We start from the raw sequence: 19542 nt of genomic DNA, 5'->3' as shown, positions 1-19542 counted from the left end.
TAAGTTCGACAATGGAGAGAATAACTTGCCATTATCAGAGACCTGTTTCAGGTCTATCATTTTACCAATAAAGCACAAGGAATATTTGGAATTCCAAAAAAATATGGATGTAGCACTTAAATATGGTGCTGCGGGATTTGCATTCCACTAGGATGAAGTGCACATCTCATAAAATTTTTTAAACAAAATCTAGAGTTGTAGTTACAGTTGTTATGTAGCCAATGAAGCGTTGAGAAAAATCTGGTAGTGTTTCACTTTTGGACATACTTTTTTAAACAAAACGTTGAATTAGTACCAGGGGGTAGGGACTCCCATAACAAATGGATGGGGTGCTTGGCAGACCTTTTAGGGGCGAAAATAATATCCTAACATATTTTTTATAATTGATTTAATGTGGTTGTACCATTTAAGTGTCTCAGTTAATTTATATGTACCTTTTAGGGTCATTTTCAAAACCATCTGCTGAGCTCCCCTCTCATTGTTTTAAAGGGCAACTTACCCCCCAAAATGACCCATTTTTAAGAGAAAGTACATCAATTGAGAAACACAAAAATTTAATTTTTAGAGGGGATAGAGCATCCGTGTTCCTAAAAAAATAATTTCAAAACATCGCATATATCGTTCTGGTGGCCGCCATCTTTGAGCCCGCGATAAATTACCGCATTCAGGTGTGACGTCACAACGTCAACGTGTGTTTGGATATGTAGAGTTTTTCTGTAAGCATGAGAGTTTGAAGTGGCTTTTTCGACAAAATGGTTAATTGTTGCGTGCCTGAATGCACTAACTATTCGACAAAAACAAAAGATGTTAGCTATCACAAGATTCCTAAAGATTTACAAATTCAGAAAGCTTGGATTTCTCGTCTAAGACGAGCAAATCTGCCGCCATTGAAGAATTGCTATGCATGTAGCGAGCACTTCGAGGATGGTTGCTTCGAATCCGACCTTATGGAGCAACTAACAGGCGAAAAAAGAAAAAGGAGGTTAAAGGCTGATGCAATTCCAAGTATTTTTAACTTTTCAACCATCCCTAGTAAAAGAAGAGCTACGACAGAAAACCGTATAAGACGACAACGACAAAAAGAGGTAGGTGATTTGTAGTTTGTGTTCGCACGTGCACTGCTAGATTGTCAGTGTAATATGTAAGTCTTATATATATATTAGAGCTATTTCGTGACTGGTCTGTGACTGTGCTCAGACCAAACCAATGCATTAAATTCTTAATACTAAGTTTACCGCTGCGGGTTTAGTTATGATGAATTGCGGATGAATAAGTTATACGCTCTTTCATATGGAGTCAATGAAAGTCCTATAAACAATTAAAGCTTGAGTGTCGTCTCAACTATCGGAATCAGTGAGAACCCCAGTAACTGCCATTCATTGTTATTTGTATTTGTTCTATAAATGATTATGTTTACTTCTTTTTCCCCATAAGACATTGGATAACCTACTGACTCCAACTACACATGCACTTGATGAAAGGGTTGAAGAATCTGATATGGAGGTTTCCTTCGATGAAACACCTTCCAACAAAAGGGACTTTGGAGTCCAGTGCTGTCTGGATGAAAAGCTTTCAATACGAAAAAGCACCTCAACCCAAACAGAAAATGTGGATGTTAGTGTTGAGACTTCTGATGCCTGCATTCAAGTAGAAGGAAATTCAACATTTGAGCAATTGAACAGTATCCTGCATGACCATCCATACAGCTATACTGCTCCCTCTGTACCCATGAGTGTGTCACCACAAAAGTCTTGCAAGAATGATGTATCACCACAGAAATCTGCAAAGTCCTGTGGGTCTTTTCCTTTGTCAGATGAAGAAGTGAATCTTTTTTCAAGTGATGAAGAGGATGAATACATTATCTCATCACAAGAAACAAATTCTTCAACAGACAAAGAGTCTGAACCTGAGTATCACTTTGACACCTACATCAAAGAGCCAAAGTATTTGGTATTTGCAGCATGCCTAGGTGAACTGTTCAGGTTTTGTATCAACTGTGGTTCCATCGTAACTGACACCAACATTACCTGCACAGGAAGCATGGTAACGGTTAAAACCATATGTATGAAAGGTCACAACTGCTTGTGGAATTCCCAGCCTCTCATCAATCGTGCACCGGTAGGAAACCTTCTAATCTGCTCATCTATTTTGTTCACTGGTAACACTTTTACAAGAATCCAAAACTTTGCCTCATGTCTTGGGTTACGATTTATCAGTGAAAAAGTTTTTTACCAAAATCAGAATAGGTATCTATTTCCTGTAATAAATGATACCTGGGAAAGAGAAAGAAGAGCCGTTTTACAAGAACTGTCAAGTAAGCCTCTTGTATACTTGAATGGGGATGGACGGTGTGACAGCCCTGGCCATAATGCCAAGTATGGTACATACACATTTATGGACAATGACTCAGGGAAGATAGTTTCCTTCTCTGTGGTTCAGGTCACAGAAACAACATCTTCAAATGCTATGGAGAAAGAAGGTTTCATTAGGAGTCTTGGTAGTCTTGAGGATGAGGACGATATTAACATCAAGAGGATAACTACTGACAGACATACCTCAATCACTAGCACCATGGAAAAAGATTACAGCCACATCAAACACCAATATGACGTATGGCATTTGTCAAAATCTGTTGTGAAGAAACTCAACAAGAAGGCCAAGTTGAAAAAAAGTGCTGACCTTTCACATTGGATCCAGTCGGTCTCAAACCATCTGTGGTGGTGTGCAGCAACATGCAATGGTAGTGTGCAGCTGTTGAGAGAGAAGTGGATCTCTATCTTGCATCATGTGACAAACAAGCATTCTTGGAGAGATGCAGAGATCTTCAAAAAATGTGACCATCCTCGACTAACCCGGAGAGAAGCTCGTAAAAAGTGCTGGCTAAAACCAGGATCTGCAGCTCATGTAGCCCTTGAAGAAGTGGTCCTTCAACCAAAACTGCTGAAGGACTTGGCAAAGCTCACTGACTTCTGTCACACAGGTGGGCTTGAAGTATACCACTCCATGATCCTGAAGTACTGCCCAAAGAGAGAGCACTTCTCCTACAAGGGTATGGTTGCTAGAACACAACTGGCAGCCATTGACAACAACCACAACACAGGAAGGAACCAAGCTGTGATTCAAAAGCCGGGGACGAGGATGGGAGAGGCAAGATACCGCCCATGTTTCCCAAAAATGCACAAGCGTTGGGTAGTTAAGCCTGTGTTGGAAAAGAAAAGTTATTCTTTCCTTCCTGAGCTTCAAAAGAAAGTGCTGGGATTGTGTGATGGCTCAGAAGTTGACCTCCAGGAAATTGAAGAAGTAGACCTACCAGCAAACATTGCAAGTTTGCCTGCACCGGATAAACAGGAATTGATTCAGAAACACCGGTCCAGGTTTTCAAGATAATCTAAATTAGAATTAGCCTTTGTGTACCTGCAGGTCATATGACCCTCCACTGTTTGGTCCTTCTTCCCCTCCCTCAAGTCCCAATCCCCCTCTGCTTTGCAGGCTATCTTTGGACAGTCGTGTAAAATACTGGTAAAAGATATCCCTTAATGAAAAAAGCTCCCAGATATGGAAAGGTACACGACAGACCCAAGTATAAATGCTATATACAAAATATGTAATTTTTAAAAATGACAAGGGGACCTGATGAAACGGGCAGATAAGTATGCAGTACCTTTTAGATGTTCAAATGAAAATTTTATTAAAATATTATTTCCATTTAGGTAAGCATTGACTGTAAAAAAGGTCTTTTCTTTACCTATCTACACTACCTTATATATGGGAGTCTCCCCCAGTATGAATATATTAAAGAAAAATATCCAATTGAATGGTGACATTTGCTTCAGCATATTTAACTTTTTTGCTGCCAGGACTCGTATAACTGCAAATTTTGCTTGGTTGGCTAGTGATCGTGTTCACTAGTGCTTTGTACACTAGGTTCACTATTCAGCTGGGTATTTTGTTTAGTGTGTTTTTAATAATAAAATATGTAAAACATTCAAAAAATGTTTGTACCAACAAAAAGCTTTTTATATAAAAAAGAAATTTATATAACACGCCTTTCCGTGTACTGCATCCTAAATGAATACATGATTCTTATGCATATTGGTCTCAGCTTTTTCTAGTCTATGTTTTTGTTTTCAATTATCTTGCAATTAAATATGCCAAAAAATTGCAATTCCAGGAATTTTTCCTGATAGAAAAAAATCCACTCTGTATAGTAACTGAAGTAAGGAATAAATAAAATGTATATATTCACTCCATGCAACATTATATCAAGCTAATCATCTGCATAATGAAAACCCTCAAACTGAAAGTCCTCCTCTAGTCCAGGAGGAGGGAAGTGTGCTCTGATGCACATGACAGCACAAGAGGGCAGAACAACCCGAACTTCCTTTCCAAGAACTCCCCAGCACCATCTTGCTAGTTGTCTATATGCAATGTGTCTGTACTGCTTCTGCTCTGGGCCTTCATAAGCATCTCTGTATTGCTGTTTGTACTGAGCCCATGCGGTTCGAAGAACATACTTATTGCCACAAACAGGTAAGAATCCAGGATGTTGAGTAATGCATGGTGGTGGTTCATCAGCATCTCCATCTTCAACAACAGACTGGCATGTTGCAACTACTTTTTGGATTTCTTGGCAACAAATGCATTCAGCTATTGTATCCATAATTTGGCAGCTACCACAGGTACACCTATTAACAAATAAAACAATCCTTAGTATTTTTGAACACTATCAATGATTGTCCCAAGTGAGAGTATATACACAAATTGTGACACAACTATATCCCTGAATCTGTGTCCTACAGTATATAACTTATTGACAACCAAGCGATGTTTAATTGTGACAGTTGGTTTTGCTTTTGGTTGCAAAGGTCGTGAGGCAGATTAAAATGCATAAATATACAGTGCAAGAAAGTGGTAAACACGACTGTAAAAAATGGATACGTAGTTGAGTTTTATCGTGATAAGAAAGAAGTAAAACTTACCAATCTGAATTTGTTAGTCGATTGTTCTCTTGTTCATCGTCTTCAATAATGTCACTGTCAGATCCTTCTCTGAACTCTTCATCTGAGGAGATTTCTATTTCTGGTTCGAACTGATATGGCCGTAAAACAAACTCGTCCGTTTCTAAAAATTCTTGAGCAAAATCGTCTCTCGAGCTGTCCGAGTCTTCGGAAAAAGAATTAGACTCTGACATGCCTTTAATTGAATGACCAGGCCGTATTTCGTTCGTAAAATATTGAGTAAAACGTCTCAGAAACAGGGGAAGAAGTCAACCAAACGCTCGTAAACAACTTGACGCCGTGAACTCTTATGACGTTGTGACGTCATTACCTGTTTTTCTGAGCCCGCGATAAAAGTGCAAGATGGCGGCCACCAGAGCGATATATGCGATGCTTTGAAATTATTTTTTTAGGAACACGGATGCTCTATCCCCTCTAAAAATTGAATTTTTGTGTTTCTCATTTGATGTACTTTCTCTTAAAAATGGGTCATTTTGGGGGGTAAGTTGCCCTTTAATGGAGTCCCTCTCCCCCAATCCCAGAATCAGTATATAATGTCATGCAATAAATCTTACAACCATTACTGTTTAAGGGTGATCCTTGAAACTTGAAGCATTACTCACCAACTAGCTTTTTATATTTCAGTTCAGCTAATTGATTGATGGCCACTGAAATGCTAGTGAGCCAATGTTGATAGCCCGAGTGTTATAATTGGTTCTGAAGTAATAAAGGTCCTTAGAGTAATAACATTTGGTTCTTAATGAAATAACATTTGGGTCTTAGCATAGTAAACAGTCACATTATCGCCAAGAAACATTCAGAACCAATTATTACACTTGGGCTCTCAACAGCCAACCACATTTTCAAACTTCAACAATAGTTCTTGTAATAATAATTGTCAGAAAACATTAGGTTGGGTATGCTCAAGAAGGAGTGTCACACTTCTCTCGTATAATATTCTATACATACATAATATTCAAAAGTTACAGTTTCAAAATGTTGAGCATTTGCTGGAATGTTTCTACTCCTTCTAAATAGCTCATGTTTTCTGTTGATGGTAATAAACTCATCTGGGCTTCAGTCAAAGGGCAAGTCGTGTTTGGTACTTCCACTACATTACATAAACTAGGATCTGCTTCAGGGATAGGCCCAGACCAGTCCACACCAAAGTTGTCACCTTCATTCTAAATAAAAAACAGTGGAAGAATATTTGCAACTGAGATCATATTTTGCTTTCAATTTAAAATTTTAAAATTTGTTGACCTTTGTTAATCTTAGCATATTTATAAGATAAAGTCATCTTAATATTAAAGAACATTTTCCATTTCATTTTTCAATGAAAATAAATGATTTAATGCTACTTGAGTATTTTCTGTGTTGTTACTTTGTTTTATTGCAACCACCCTATGGGAACTAGTTCTACAGAGTTTTCAGTATAACTTGTCTTAGAAAATAGTAATAACCCCCTATTAATTTTTTTTTTTTTTTTTGGTTTGTTTGATTGCATTGCAACCCCCTCTTTGAAAAAGTTCTGAATCTGCCCCTGTCAATATGTTAATGTTGGAGGTAGTTTGATTGTAATCATCATACCTGAAATACTTCATCTTCAACAGACTGTGTCCCCCAGGCTTCCTGCAGGCCTCTAATCCAGAGTTGCATTGGAGACTTGTTTTTCTCTGTACGTATTGGGTGATGAACCCATGCATTCTTCCAATTGGTTAGATGTTTGTTAATGATGGGTAAGAAGACAAAATGTAGACACCACAAATGAGCATCACTGTCTGGGTCTAGGATATTCTGACTTTCGAGATCATGAAATAGCTCGTAGAAAAGGGAAATACATCCAGCAAAAACATCTCTCCAAAGTCGCTCAATTCTCTGATTGTGGGTACTTTTTCCTATCAAGCATTTATTCAAAATTGCACACTGTTTAATAGAGTCGTTTTCATTGCACCGTGAAACGAAAAAGACTAAATTAGTTTTTGGCAGTGTGTGGTAGTTTGTATTAAACACAAGGAGACCTGACTCGGAAGAGTATCATTTTGGTATTTTTCACGTTAATGTATTCACCTTATTATAATGGTTGCCTTTGGTTCATTAGACTAGATCTAATACTAGCTATCACCAACAAGTACTACGTATTAGTCTGACTAATGTTTCACGGTGCAATGAAAACGACTCTAATAAGATACATAGGTAATTGGCATTCAATAAAAACTGATCTGATTCTATGATATACCTGTAATCATGCTTCCTCTGCCTGGTCCTCTCTGAATATGACTTAACATATATGAAGCAACATCTACATTTTCACCATCTTTGTCAGATCTTACACGCGATGGAAGACCATACTCGGATGTTGCCTCAAGAAAGGCATTTAATACAGTATCTGCTCTGTTATTGTCAGATGCCTTTAGGTAAACTGGGATTCTGGAATAACCATCTATTCCACCATGTACTACTATTCTCCACCTATGAAAAAGTGTCATCAGTACATGGAAAAACTTTTTTGGTTACAAAATGTATGACAAAACAATCCATGAAATTGAGCACAGTATCAAAAATTATCAAGACCCCAGCTGTATTATTTGCATCATGCAGGTGAAATATACTTGTTCTTATCCAATAATTCAAAATAAAATCAAGGTTACCTTATAAGTTTGTGGTTTCCATCAATGTGCCACAATGATAACGGATATTTCACATTATAGCGACGTCTTTTGACAGTTGATTGCCACCTCTGAACAATACCAATGGGATCAATTCGTAATAACGACAATCTAACCCTTTCACGTTGGACACGGATTCCTTTGCTTTGTAAATAGCCTTTTAGCATTCTAATACCAATGCCAGGATGTGCATTAGATGCTTGCATAGTAAGTTCATCTAGCTGGTTATCATCAATGGTACTGTATGTCCCTATAAACATAAGGTAGTTTATGACAAAGATTGCCACCATCTTTACAGTGACAACAACTTACAAAACTTGCACTGTGCACTTTTGCATTAAATCATCAAACTTCTCACAGATATTCATTACGCATATTTAACAGATTGAGGGGTGGGGTGTCAAAAAATGACAGTCACTTTTGCTGACACATGTTACTAACATGTACAGAAAGAAATGGAAATTCTGGGGTGGAAAGGGAAGGCAGGAAATGAATAAGAAGTGAAATTGTAATGGCATGGAGAATTTGGGAGTGATATAAACTAGACATCAACAAAGGAAATCCCCCGCAACTCATCAATGATAAATTACTCTTTCTGAAATATTTCTTGTGATACAAGTCTTAATTACCTGATACACTGAGTCCATATGATGACATTCTTCTATTCACAGTTCTGACACTTACTCCAAGTATAGTGCTAATTTCTTCCAGTTTAAAACTTTGGTCAATGAAATAAGATAGTACGTCCTTACTTATGACGTATGATGGTCTTCCACGGCTTCCATCTCGTTGAATTCCTGCGCTGTAACCTGGGCCTGCAGAGGATTTCTTGGTATTTTTGCTTTCTATTAACAAACTATACGCTCTCCTAATTGTCTCTGTTACAAAATCATCGATATCGAGGTTCACCACAATTCTCTGAAGATAATCAAATTTACTAACTACCAACTCAAAGTCCATTTGATTATTCGAGTCATCTGTTAATCTGTTTAAACCACTGATAATGTCATGAATAGACTGTAGCAAATAGGATATGTCGTTCATGATTACACAGAATCTCCTGCTTGGGTGACTACAACATATAAAACAAAGGAAAAATATATGAATAATCGAGTTGAGTATATTTTTTGAATTTTTAACACTTTTCTCTTATGAAAAAAGGATACGAAAATTAGCTAAACTTACTATGTTTTTATCCCGCCATTTTGAGGAGTCTTCGTACCTTGAGCCCGCGATGACGGCATGTAAAGTGGATTGCGGTTGGATATTCATAAGTTGAATGTTCAATACTCTTAACTTGAATGTCCAATCGTACAAACCAACAAGAATACTTCAGCTACAATATCGACATACTCTTAACTACAAAGTAGAATTGTGAAAACTCCGTAAAAAATATCTAACCTTGAATGTCCAATCGTACAAACCAAGAAGAATACTTAAACTACAATATCGAATGTCAACTATGAATTTTGGCATGGATGGAACGCCATACAGCAGTTCTTTCTAACTTTGATCGACAAAAGTTTGTCTATTCTTCCAAGACGAACTTTAGGCGAGTTCTCACCCTACGATCGCAAGGGACTTGCAGTAATCTTTAGATTTGGAGAAATCTGATATCTCTTATTCTCATAATGACTTGTATTTATTTCGTATTTTAGTCTGACTCGAAGTTAATTCAAGATTCCAAGCGCAAACAAAAATCAAACGCCGAACGAAAACTGACTTCAATAGTCTGTTTGATGAGGCCGTAAAATCCAACAAAATCGCACAAAATATAGATAATTTACCACAAAACATTGCTAAATTCCCAAAGAACCATTAAAGCATCATTTATTTGGGTTATTTAAGTTTTTTCAAGCAATAAATCGTTCAACTTGAAGCTAAATTTTTGAGAATGAATCCCGCCAAAACATGGAGACAAGCAACCGAACTCTTTACGCTCAATTCAACTCTAAAATATCGCTTTAGATAAATCAATTAAACAATAATGGCTAATATGATAGGTAATTTACCTTGAGGATGCAGTATGAGCCCGTAAAGATCCATATTTGAGGAAGAAAAGAAGGATTTTTAGTCAGAAGATATTCACACAACAACTTTTCTCGTCGACTGCTCCTCTGATACCACGTGACTGCCTCGTTTACATGTCAACACAAACCAACGCCACGGGGGAGGGGAGGGGATTCATTCATGGATCAGAGTGATTTTGTAACATTTTTCGAAGCAAAAATAAAATATTTCCCACAACCAACTCAAAAATATCTTTTTCCAAACGCACTACAACGATTATAAGACACTTTTATTTTATTTTCATGAGAAAGTAAATCATTTAAACAAAATAAATTCTTGCTAAATTACCCGCTAAATTTTTAAAGTTCTGAGTGTGATACAACTATACTGCGTCACATCCGGAATTTTCTTCGGAATTTTCTTCGGAATTTTCTTCGCAGGCTATGATACAACACATTGAATCAATGTTTCTATCTCGGGAAATCGTGTACGATCTCGCACCCAACACGATCAGATGAGTTTCATTCGTAATGCGGTAAACGATCAGCTTGGGCATCGTGCACGGTCAGTTATGGATATCGTGCACGAATACGTAATAGACCTTATTCGTGGTGTGACAATGTTTTCCCAATTCAGTGTGGCAAACCTCTAGGGGAATGAAGAGCTATTATTTTGAAATTCGTCGGGATATCATCGTTATTCCTTTCGCATCCTTTGGGATACTCATGAATTTTTCGAAGAGTAAAAACAAAAGAAAATGAATCCCCTGGAGGTTCGTCACGCTGAATTAGGAAAGCATTGTCACACCACGAATAAAGGTATATTACATCAATCATTTTTCGGTTTGGATTTGCTTTCAACTCATTCCTATACTAGTACGTCCCCAACAAATGTTCGTACATATGATATCATATGGAAAACGATTGAATGAAAAACAGTATCAGGTTTTTAACAACACCACTGAATGCTTTAAAATCCCGCGGAATTTAGATAACGTCCTTTTAACTGTATTTGTATTTTAATAATATTTGTATAATATTTGTACCCGATCACTTAAGACTCGAAGAGAGGCCGTGCTTGTAATTTGTTAAGTGAAAATGTAAATGTAAATATAATCCTCATACTCATTAATACTCACTCTATCAATGATTAGACTGCGACCGAAGGCTCTCTATTTCCATTGGTCACTTCGGTGATCGAACGAGAACCGGTTTTTTCTCGGTGGTATGGCCGTAGACAGAAGACATTGCACAACTTAAGCTAATTGATGCTACATCACGATTTCATCGCCTGCAAACTTTTCTAGAACGGATGAAAATACCACTAAAAAAACAAACAGAAAAAAAGAACAGCAATGAATACAGTAGTAAAAATTAAAAGTTGAACGAATAAAGTGAAATGAAGCAATTGAAAAGTCAAAGGGAATTAAATGAAAAGAAGTCTACAGCACCAGTTATTCCTAGGTGGTCACCAATCCAAGTACTACGCTGGCCCTACCGAGTTTCACTTCGGTGATCGGACGAGAACCGGTTTTTTCTCCATGGTATGGCCGTAGAAAGAAGAGATTGCACAACTTATGCTACTTGATGCTGCATCACGATTTCAGCGGCTGCAAACTTTTCTACAACGGAAGAAAATATCTCTAATAAAAAAAAAGAACACAAGAAAAGTAATGAACAGAGTAGTAAACATTAAAAGTTGAACGAATAACGTGAAATGATGCAATCCAAAAGTCAAAGAGAATGAAATGAAAAGAAGTCTACAGCACCAGTTATTCCCAGGTCGTCACCCATCCATGTACTACGCTGGCCCTACCGAGTTTCACTTCGTTGATGGGACGAGAACCGGTTTTTTCTCTGTGGTATGGCCGTAAACAGAAGAATTTGCACAACTTAAGCTACTTTATGCTGCATCACGATTTCAAGTGACTGCAAACTTTTCTAGAACGGATGAAAATACCAATAAAAAAAAACACAGAAAACAAGAACAGCGATGAATAGAGTAGTAAAAATTAAAAGTGGAACGAATAAAGTGAAATGAAGTAATTGAAAAGTCAAGGGGAATAAAATGAAAAGAAGTGTACAGCACCAGTTATTACCAGTTGGTCACCCATCCAAGTACTATGCTGGCCCTACCGAGTTTCACTTCGGTGATCGTACGATAACCGGTTTTTCCTAGGTAGTATGGCCGTAGACAGAAGAGATTGCACAACTTATGCTACTTGATGCTGCATCACGATTTCAGCGGCTGCAAACTTTTCTACAACGGAAGAAAATATCTCTAATAACAAAAAAGAACACAAGAAAAGTAATGAACAGAATAGTAAACATTAAAAGTGGAACGAATAACGTGAAATGATGCAATCCAAAAGTCAAGGGGAATAAAATGAAATGAAGTCTACAGCACCAGTTATTCCCAGGTGCTCACCCATCCAAGTACTACGCTGGCCCTACCGAGTTTCACTTCGGTGATCGGACGAGAACCGGTTTTTTCTCGGTGGTATGGCCGTAGACAGAAGAGATTGCACAACTTATGCTACTTGATGCTGCATCACGATTTCAGCGGCTGCAAACTTTTCTAGAACGGATGAAAATACCACTAAAAAAAACAACAGAAGACAAGGACAGCAATGAATAGAGTAGTAAAAATTAAAAGTGGAACGAATAAAGTGAAATGAAGTAATTGAAAAGTCAAGGGGAATAAAATGAAAAGAAGTGTACAGCACCAGTTATTACCAGTTGGTCACCCATCCAAGTACTACGCTGGCCCTACCGAGTTTCACTTCGGTGATCGTACGATAACCGGTTTTTTCTAGGTAGTATGGCCGTAGACAGAAGAGATTGCCCAACTTATGCTACTTGATGCTCCATCACGATTTCAGCGGCTGCAAAGTTTTCTACAACGGAAGAAAATATCTCTAATAAAAAAAAAGAACACAAGAAAAGTAATGAACAGAATAGTAAACATTAAAAGTGGAACGAATAACGTGAAATGATGCAATCCAAAAGTCAATGGGAATAAAATGAAATGAAGTCTACAACAGCAGGTATTCCCAGGTGCTCACCCATCCAAGTACTACGCTGGCCCTACCGAGTTTCACTTCGGTGATCGGACGAGAACCGGTTTTTTCTCCATGGTATGGCCGTAGACACAAGAGATTGCACAACTTATGCTACTTGATGCTGCATCACGATTTCAGCGGCTGCAAACTTTTCAAGAACGGAAGAAAATACCACTAATAAAAAGATAAAGAAAACAAGAAAACCAATGAATAGAGTAGTAACCATTAAAAGTTGAACTAATAACGTGAAATGATGCAATCCAAAAGTCAAAGGGAATAAAATGAAAAGAAGTCTACAGCACCAGTTATTCCCAGGTAGTCACCCATCCATGTACTACGCTGGCCCTACCGAGTTTCACTTCGTTGATGGGACGAGAACCGGTTTTTTCTCTCTGATATGGCCGTAAACAGAAGAATTTGCACAATTTATGCTACTGTATTCTGCATCACGATTTCAGCGGCTGCAAACTTTTCTAGAACGGATGAAAATACCACTAAAAAAACAACAGAAGACAAGGACAGCAATGAATAGAGTAGTAAAAATTAAAAGTGGAACGAATAAAGTGAAATGAAGTAATTGAAAAGTCAAGGGGAATTAAATGAAAAGAAGTGTACAGCACCAGTTATTACCAGTTGGTCACCCATCCAAGTGCTATGCTGGCCCTACCGAGTTTCACTTCGGTGATCGTACGACAACCGGTTTTTTCTAGGTAGTATGGCCGTAGACAGAAGAGATTGCCCAACTTATGCTACTTGATGCTGCATCACGATTTCAGCGGCTGCAAACTTTTCTACAACGGAAGAAAATATCTCTAATAAAAAAAAGAACACAAGAAAAGTAATGAACAGAATAGTAAACATTAAAAGTGGAACGAATAACGTGAAATGATGCAATCCAAAAGTCAAGGGGAATAAAATGAAATGAAGTCTACAACACCAGTTATTCCCAGGTGCTCACCCATCCAAGTACTACGCTGGCCCTACCGAGTTTCACTTCGGTGATCGGACGAGAACCGGTTTTTTCTCCATGGTGTGGCCGTAGACACAAGAGATTGCACAACTTATGCTACTTGATGCTGCTTCAGATTTCAGCGACTACAAGCTTTTCTACAACGGAAAAAAATAGCACTAAAAAAAGAAAAAGAAAACAAGAAAACCAATGAATAGAATAGTAAAAATTAAAAGTTGAACGAATAACGTGAAATGATGCAATCCAAAAGTCAAAGGGAATAAAATGAAAAGAAGTGTACAGCACCAGTTATTCCCAGGTGCTCACCCATCCATGTACTACGCTGGCCCTACCGAGTTTCACTTCGTTGATGGGACGAGAACCGGTTTTTTCTCTCTGATATGGCCGTAAACAGAAGAATTTGCACAATTTATGCTACTTTATTCTGCATCACGATTTCAGCGGCTGCAAACTTTTCTAGAACGGAAGAAAATACCACTAAAAAAACAACAGAAGACAAGGACAGCAATGAATAGAGTAGTAAAAATTAAAAGTGGAACGAATAAAGTGAAATGAAGTAATTGAAAAGTCAAGGGGAATTAAATGAAAAGAAGTGTACAGCACCAGTTATTACCAGTTGGTCACCCATCCAAGTGCTATGCTGGCCCTACCGAGTTTCACTTCGGTGATCGTACGACAACCGGTTTTTTCTAGGTAGTATGGCCGTAGACAGAAGAGATTGCCCAACTTATGCTACTTGATGCTGCATCACGATTTCAGCGGCTGCAAACTTTTCTACAACGGAAGAAAATATCTCTAATAAAAAAAAGAACACAAGAAAAGTAATGAACAGAATAGTAAACATTAAAAGTGGAACGAATAACGTGAAATGATGCAATCCAAAAGTCAATGGGAATAAAATGAAATGAAGTCTACAAGCACCAGTTATTCCCAGGTAGTCACCCATCCATGTACTACGCTGTCCCTACCGAGTTTCACTTCGTTGATCGGACGAGAACCGGTTTTTTCTCTCTGATATGGCCGTAGACATAGAAGAATTGCACAACTTATGCTACTTTATGCTGCATCACGATTTCAGCGGCTGCAAACTTTTCTAGAACGGAATGAAAATACCACTAAAAAAAACAACAGAAGACAAGGAAAGCAATGAATAGAGTAGTAAAATTAAAAGTGGAACGAATAAAGTGAAATGAAGTAATTGAAAAGTCAAGGGGAATAAAATGAAAAGAAGTGTACAGCACCAGTTATTACCAGTTGGTCACCCATCCAAGTACTACGCTGGCCCTACCGAGTTTCACTTCGGTGATCGTACGATAACCGGTTTTTTCTAGGTAGTATGGCCGTAGACAGAAGAGATTGCACAACTTATGCTACTTGATGCTGCATCACGATTTCAGCGGCTGCAAACTTTTCTACAACGGAAGAAAATATCTCTAATAAAAAAAAAGAACACAAGAAAAGTAATGAACAGAAGTAGTAAACATTAAAAGTGGAACGAATAACGTGAAATGATGCAATCCAAAAGTCAATGGGAATAAAATGAAATGAAGTCTACAACACCAGTTATTCCCAGGTGCTCACCCATCCAAGTACTACGCTGGCCCTACCGAGTTTCACTTCGGTGATCGGACGAGAACCGGTTTTTTCTCCATGGTATGGCCGTAGACACAAGAGATTGCACAACTTATGCTACTTGATGCTGCATCACGATTTCAGCGGCTGCAAACTTTTCAAGAACGGAAGAAAATACCACTAATAAAAAGATAAAGAAAACAAGAAAACCAATGAATAGAGTAGTAAACATTAAAAGTTGAACGAATAACGTGAAATGATGCAATCCAAAAGTCAAAGGGAATAAAATGAAAAGAAGTCTACAGCACCAGTTATTCCCAGGTAGTCACCCATCCAATGTACTACGCTGGCCCTACCGAGTTTCACTTCGTTGATGGGACGAGAACCGGTTTTTTCTCTCATGATATGGCCGTAGAATAGAAGAATTTGCACAATTTATGCTACTTTATTCCGCATCACGATTTCAGCGGCTGCAAACTTTTCTAGAACGGATGAAAATACCACTAAAAAAAACAACAGAAGACAAGGACAGCAATGAATAGAGTAGTAAAAATTAAAAGTGGAACGAATAAAGTGAAATGAAGTAATTGAAAAGTCAAGGGGAATAAAATGAAAAGAAGTGTACAGCACCAGTTATTACCAGTTGGTCACCCATCCAAGTACTATGCTGTCCCTACCGAGTTTCACTTCGGTGATCGGACGATAACCGGTTTTTTCTAGGTGGTATGGCCGTAGACAGAAGAGATTGCACAACTTATGCTACTTGATGCTGCATTACGATTTCAGCGGCTCCAAACTTTTCTAAGACGGAAGAAAATATCTCTAAGAAAAAAAAAGAACACAAGGAAAGTGAATGAACAGAGTAGTAAACATTAAAAGTGGAACGAATAACGTGAAATGATGCAATCCAAAAGTCAAGGGGAATAAAATGAAATGAAGTCTACAACACCAGTTATTCCCAGGTGCTCACCCATCCAAGTACTACGCTGGCCCTACCGAGTTTCACTTCGGTGATGGGACGAGAACCGGTTTTTTCTCCATGGGGTGGCCGTAGACAGAAGAAATTGCACAACTTATGCTACTTGATGCTGCTTCAGGATTTCAGCGACTGCAAGCTTTTCTACAACGGAAAAAAATAGCACTAAAAAAAGATAAAGAAAACAAGAAAACCAATGAATAGAATAGTAAAAATTAAAAGTTGAACTAATAACGTGAAATGATGCAATCCAAAAGTCAAAGGGAATAAAATGAAAAGAAGTGTACAGCACCAGTTATTCCCAGGTGCTCACCCATCCATGCACTACGCTGGCCCTACCGAGTTTCACTTCGTTGATGGGACGAGAACCGGTTTTTTCTCTCTGATATGGCCGTAAACAGAAGAATTTGCACAATTTATGCTACTTTATTCTGCATCACGATTTCAGCGGCTGCAAACTTTTCTAGAACGGAAGAAAATACCACTAAAAAAAAAAACAGAAGACAAGGACAGCAATGAATAGAGTAGTAAAAATTAAAAGTGGAACGAATAAAGTGTAATGAAGTAATTGAAAAGTCAAGGGGAATTAAATGAAAAGAAGTGTACAGCACCAGTTATTACCAGTTGGTCACCCATCCAAGTACTATGCTGGCCCTACCGAGTTTCACTTCGGTGATCGTACGATAACCGGTTTTTTCTAGGTGGTATGGCCGTAGACAGAAGAGATTGCACAACTTATGCTACTTGATGCTGCATCACGATTTCAGCGGCTGCAAACTTTTCTACAACGGAAGAAAATATCTCTAATAAAAAAAAAGAACACAAGAAAAGTAATGAACAGAGTAGTAAACATTAAAAGTTGAACGAATAACGTGAAATGATGCAATCCAAAAGTCAAGGGTAATAAAATGAAATGAAGTCTACAACACCAGTTATTCCCAGGTGCTCACCCATCCAAGTACTACGCTGGCCCTACCGAGTTTCCCTTCGGTGTTCGGACGAGAACCGGTTTTTTCTCCATGGTGTGGCCGTAGACACAAGAGATTGCACAACTTATGCTACTTGATGCTGAATCACGATTTCAGCGGCTGCAAACTTTTCTAGAACGGAAGAAAATACCACTAATAAAAAGATAAAGAAAACAAGAAAACCAATGAATAGAGTAGTAACCATTAAAAGTGGAACGAATAACGTGAAATGATGCAATCAAAAAGTCAAAGGGAATAAAATGAAAAGAAGTCTACAGCACCAGTTATTCCCAGGTGGTCACCCATCCATGTACTACGCTGGCCCTACCGAGTTTTACTTCGTTGATGGGACGAGAACCGGTTTTTTCTCTCTGATATGGCCGTAAACAGAAGAATTTGCACAATTTATGCTACTTTATTCTGCATCACGATTTCAGCGGCTGCAAACTTTTCTAGAACGGATGAAAATACCACTAAAAAAAACAACAGAAGAAAAGGACCGCAATGAATAGAGTAGTAAAATTTAAAAGTGGAACGAATAAAGTGAAATGAAGTAATTGAAAAGTCAAGGGGAATAAAATGAAAACAAGTGTACAGCACCAGTTATTCCCAGTTGGTCACCCATCCAAGTACTACGCTGGCCCTACCGAGTTTCACTTCGGTGATCGGACGAGAACCGGTTTTTTCTCCATGGTATGGCCGTAGACAGAAGAGATTGCACAACTTATGCTACTTGATGCTGCATTACGATTTCAGCGGCTGCAAACTTTTCTAGAACGGATGAAAATACCACTAATAAAAAGATAAAGAAAACAAGAAAACCAATGAATAGAGTAGTAAAAATTAAAAGTGGAACGAATAAAGCTAAATGAAGTAATTGAAAAGTCAAGGGGAATAAAATGAAATAAGTGCTACAGCACCAGTTATTACCAGTTGGCTCACCCATCCAAGTACTATGCTGTCCCTACCGAGTTTCACTTCGGTGATCGGGACGATAACCGGTTTTTTCTCATGGTGGTATGGCCGTAGACAGAAGAGATTGCACAACTTATGCTACTTGATGCTGCTTCAGGATTTCAGCGACTACAAGCTTTTCTACAACGGAAAAAAATAGCACTAATAAAAGATAAAGAAAATAAGAAAACCAATGAATAGAATAGTAAAAATTAAAAGTTGAACTAATAACGTGAAATGATGCAATCCAAAAGTCAAAGGGAATGAAATGAAAAGAAGTGTACACCACCAGTTATTCCCAGGTGCTCACCCATCCATGCACTACGCTGGCCCTACCGAGTTTCACTTCGGTGATGGGACGAGAACCGGTTTTTTCTCTCTGATATGGCCGTAAACAGAAGAATTTGCACAATTTATGCTACTGTATTCTGCATCACGATTTCAGCGGCTGCAAACTTTTCTAGAACGGATGAAAATACCACTAAAAAAAACAACAGAAGACAAGGACAGCAATGAATAGAGTAGTAAAAATTAAAAGTGGAACGAATAAAGTGAAATGAAGTAATTGAAAAGTCAAGGGGAATTAAATGAAAAGAAGTGTACAGCACCAGTTATTACCAGTTGGTCACCCATCCAAGTACTATGCTGGCCCTACCGAGTTTCACTTCGGTGATCGTACGATAACCGGTTTTTTCTAGGTGGTATGGCCGTAGACAGAAGAGATTGCACAACTTATGCTACTTGATGCTGCATCACGATTTCAGCGGCTGGAAACTTTTCTACAACGGAAGAAAATATCTCTAATAAAAAAAAAGAACACAAGAAAAGTAATGAACAGAGTAGTAAACATTAAAAGTTGAACGAATAACGTGAAATGATGCAATCCAAAAGTCAAGGGTAATAAAATGAAATGAAGTCTACAACACCAGTTATTCCCAGGTGCTCACCCATCCAAGTACTACGCTGGCCCTACCGAGTTTCACTTCGGTGTTCGGACGAGAACCGGTTTTTTCTCCATGGTGTGGCCGTAGACACAAGAGATTGCACAACTTATGCTACTTGATGCTGAATCACGATTTCAGCGGCTGCAAACTTTTCTACAACGGAAGAAAATACCACTAATAAAAAGATAAAGAAAACAAGAAAACCAATGAATAGGGTAGTAACCATTAAAAGTTGAACGAATAACGTGAAATGATGCAATCCAAAAGTCAAAGAGAATAAAATGAAAAGAAGTCTACAGCACCAGTTATTCCCAGGTGGTCACCCATCCAAGTACTACGCTGTCCCTACCGAGTTTCACTTCGTTGATCGGACGAGAACCGGTTTTTTCTCGGTGGTATGGCCGTAGACAGAAGAGATTGC

The 19542-nt window shown here is 38.2% G+C and overlaps 3 protein-coding genes, 3 non-coding genes and 18 pseudogenes across 7 annotated transcripts; 1 reads left to right on the top strand and 23 right to left on the bottom strand.

Moving 5' to 3' along the window:
* The first annotated feature begins 611 nt into the window (after nucleotides 1-611).
* On the top strand, nucleotides 612-3815 carry LOC148908295 (uncharacterized). Its single transcript, XM_089034977.1, has 2 exons — nucleotides 612-1085; nucleotides 1435-3815. The coding sequence occupies exons 1-2, from the start codon at nucleotides 753-755 to the stop codon at nucleotides 3385-3387; spliced, it is 2286 nt and encodes a 761-aa protein (XP_088891103.1). The 5' UTR covers nucleotides 612-752; the 3' UTR covers nucleotides 3388-3815.
* On the bottom strand, nucleotides 3714-5362 carry LOC148908294 (uncharacterized). Its single transcript, XM_089034980.1, has 2 exons — nucleotides 4980-5362; nucleotides 3714-4685 (listed from the first exon to the last, which is right to left on the bottom strand). The coding sequence occupies exons 1-2, from the start codon at nucleotides 5189-5191 to the stop codon at nucleotides 4268-4270; spliced, it is 630 nt and encodes a 209-aa protein (XP_088891106.1). The 5' UTR covers nucleotides 5192-5362; the 3' UTR covers nucleotides 3714-4267.
* An 81-nt stretch (nucleotides 5363-5443) lies between these two features.
* On the bottom strand, nucleotides 5444-9781 carry LOC148908293 (uncharacterized). Of its 2 annotated transcripts, none has more exons than XM_089034979.1 (6): nucleotides 9679-9781; nucleotides 8296-8738; nucleotides 7649-7916; nucleotides 7237-7469; nucleotides 6588-6895; nucleotides 5444-6181 (listed from the first exon to the last, which is right to left on the bottom strand). In XM_089034979.1, exons 2-6 carry the CDS (start codon nucleotides 8708-8710, stop codon nucleotides 5981-5983), a joined length of 1425 nt encoding a protein of 474 aa, XP_088891105.1. In that variant the 5' UTR covers nucleotides 8711-8738; nucleotides 9679-9781; the 3' UTR covers nucleotides 5444-5980. The 2 variants fall into 2 exon arrangements, with proteins under 2 accessions (XP_088891105.1, XP_088891104.1); XM_089034978.1 differs by lacking the exon at nucleotides 9679-9781 and adding an exon at nucleotides 8852-9159.
* A 1333-nt stretch (nucleotides 9782-11114) lies between these two features.
* LOC148908292 (5S ribosomal RNA) lies at nucleotides 11115-11233 on the bottom strand (annotated as a pseudogene).
* Nucleotides 11234-11432: 199 nt separating this feature from the next.
* LOC148908291 (5S ribosomal RNA) lies at nucleotides 11433-11551 on the bottom strand (annotated as a pseudogene).
* A 201-nt stretch (nucleotides 11552-11752) lies between these two features.
* Nucleotides 11753-11871, bottom strand: LOC148908290 (5S ribosomal RNA; annotated as a pseudogene).
* Nucleotides 11872-12070: 199 nt separating this feature from the next.
* LOC148908289 (5S ribosomal RNA) lies at nucleotides 12071-12189 on the bottom strand. The gene has a single exon (XR_016121035.1). It is a non-coding gene; the product is annotated as a 5S ribosomal RNA (ribosomal RNA).
* A 200-nt stretch (nucleotides 12190-12389) lies between these two features.
* On the bottom strand, nucleotides 12390-12508 carry LOC148908288 (5S ribosomal RNA; annotated as a pseudogene).
* A 199-nt stretch (nucleotides 12509-12707) lies between these two features.
* LOC148908287 (5S ribosomal RNA) lies at nucleotides 12708-12826 on the bottom strand (annotated as a pseudogene).
* Nucleotides 12827-13027: 201 nt separating this feature from the next.
* On the bottom strand, nucleotides 13028-13146 carry LOC148908286 (5S ribosomal RNA; annotated as a pseudogene).
* Nucleotides 13147-13345: 199 nt separating this feature from the next.
* Nucleotides 13346-13464, bottom strand: LOC148908285 (5S ribosomal RNA; annotated as a pseudogene).
* A 198-nt stretch (nucleotides 13465-13662) lies between these two features.
* LOC148908284 (5S ribosomal RNA) lies at nucleotides 13663-13781 on the bottom strand (annotated as a pseudogene).
* A 517-nt stretch (nucleotides 13782-14298) lies between these two features.
* On the bottom strand, nucleotides 14299-14417 carry LOC148908283 (5S ribosomal RNA; annotated as a pseudogene).
* A 519-nt stretch (nucleotides 14418-14936) lies between these two features.
* Nucleotides 14937-15055, bottom strand: LOC148908282 (5S ribosomal RNA; annotated as a pseudogene).
* A 200-nt stretch (nucleotides 15056-15255) lies between these two features.
* LOC148908281 (5S ribosomal RNA) lies at nucleotides 15256-15374 on the bottom strand (annotated as a pseudogene).
* Nucleotides 15375-15897: 523 nt separating this feature from the next.
* On the bottom strand, nucleotides 15898-16016 carry LOC148908280 (5S ribosomal RNA; annotated as a pseudogene).
* Nucleotides 16017-16216: 200 nt separating this feature from the next.
* LOC148908279 (5S ribosomal RNA) lies at nucleotides 16217-16335 on the bottom strand (annotated as a pseudogene).
* A 519-nt stretch (nucleotides 16336-16854) lies between these two features.
* Nucleotides 16855-16973, bottom strand: LOC148908278 (5S ribosomal RNA; annotated as a pseudogene).
* Nucleotides 16974-17172: 199 nt separating this feature from the next.
* Nucleotides 17173-17291, bottom strand: LOC148908277 (5S ribosomal RNA; annotated as a pseudogene).
* A 201-nt stretch (nucleotides 17292-17492) lies between these two features.
* Nucleotides 17493-17611, bottom strand: LOC148908276 (5S ribosomal RNA; annotated as a pseudogene).
* Nucleotides 17612-17811: 200 nt separating this feature from the next.
* On the bottom strand, nucleotides 17812-17930 carry LOC148908275 (5S ribosomal RNA). The gene has a single exon (XR_016120991.1). It is a non-coding gene; the product is annotated as a 5S ribosomal RNA (ribosomal RNA).
* Nucleotides 17931-18773: 843 nt separating this feature from the next.
* LOC148908274 (5S ribosomal RNA) lies at nucleotides 18774-18892 on the bottom strand (annotated as a pseudogene).
* Nucleotides 18893-19091: 199 nt separating this feature from the next.
* LOC148908273 (5S ribosomal RNA) lies at nucleotides 19092-19210 on the bottom strand (annotated as a pseudogene).
* Nucleotides 19211-19411: 201 nt separating this feature from the next.
* Nucleotides 19412-19530, bottom strand: LOC148908272 (5S ribosomal RNA). Its single transcript, XR_016120982.1, has one exon. It is a non-coding gene; the product is annotated as a 5S ribosomal RNA (ribosomal RNA).
* Between the last annotated feature and the right edge of the window lie 12 nt (nucleotides 19531-19542).

The sequence above is a fragment of the Actinia tenebrosa genome, unplaced genomic scaffold (genome assembly GCF_029948245.1).
Source record: "Actinia tenebrosa isolate PJP-AT-01 unplaced genomic scaffold, QUT_ActTen_1.0 PGA_scaffold3__52_contigs__length_22856419, whole genome shotgun sequence".
NCBI lineage: Eukaryota > Metazoa > Cnidaria > Anthozoa > Actiniaria > Actiniidae > Actinia > Actinia tenebrosa.
Note: the sequence above shows the minus strand (reverse complement) of the source record. Positions and strands in the feature narration are given on the sequence as shown.

Bases quoted from the DNA above. Each gene is read 5' to 3' on its own strand.
- LOC148908295 (XM_089034977.1), top strand. From the start codon at position 753: ATGGTTAATTGTTGCGTGCCTGAATGCACTAACTATTCGACAAAAACA. The intron at 1,086-1,434 runs GTAGGTGATTTG...TTTCCCCATAAG, and splicing joins GACGACAACGACAAAAAGAG to ACATTGGATAACCTACTGAC.
- LOC148908294 (XM_089034980.1), bottom strand. From the start codon at position 5,191: ATGTCAGAGTCTAATTCTTTTTCCGAAGACTCGGACAGCTCGAGAGAC. The intron at 4,686-4,979 runs GTAAGTTTTACT...ATTTGTTAATAG, and splicing joins CGACTAACAAATTCAGATTG to GTGTACCTGTGGTAGCTGCC.
- LOC148908293 (XM_089034978.1), bottom strand. From the start codon at position 8,910: ATGCCGTCATCGCGGGCTCAAGGTACGAAGACTCCTCAAAATGGCGGG. The intron at 8,739-8,851 runs GTAAGTTTAGCT...TATATGTTGTAG, and splicing joins AATGGCGGGATAAAAACATA to TCACCCAAGCAGGAGATTCT. The intron at 7,470-7,648 runs GTAACCTTGATT...ACTTTTTCATAG, and splicing joins GGAAACCACAAACTTATAAG to GTGGAGAATAGTAGTACATG.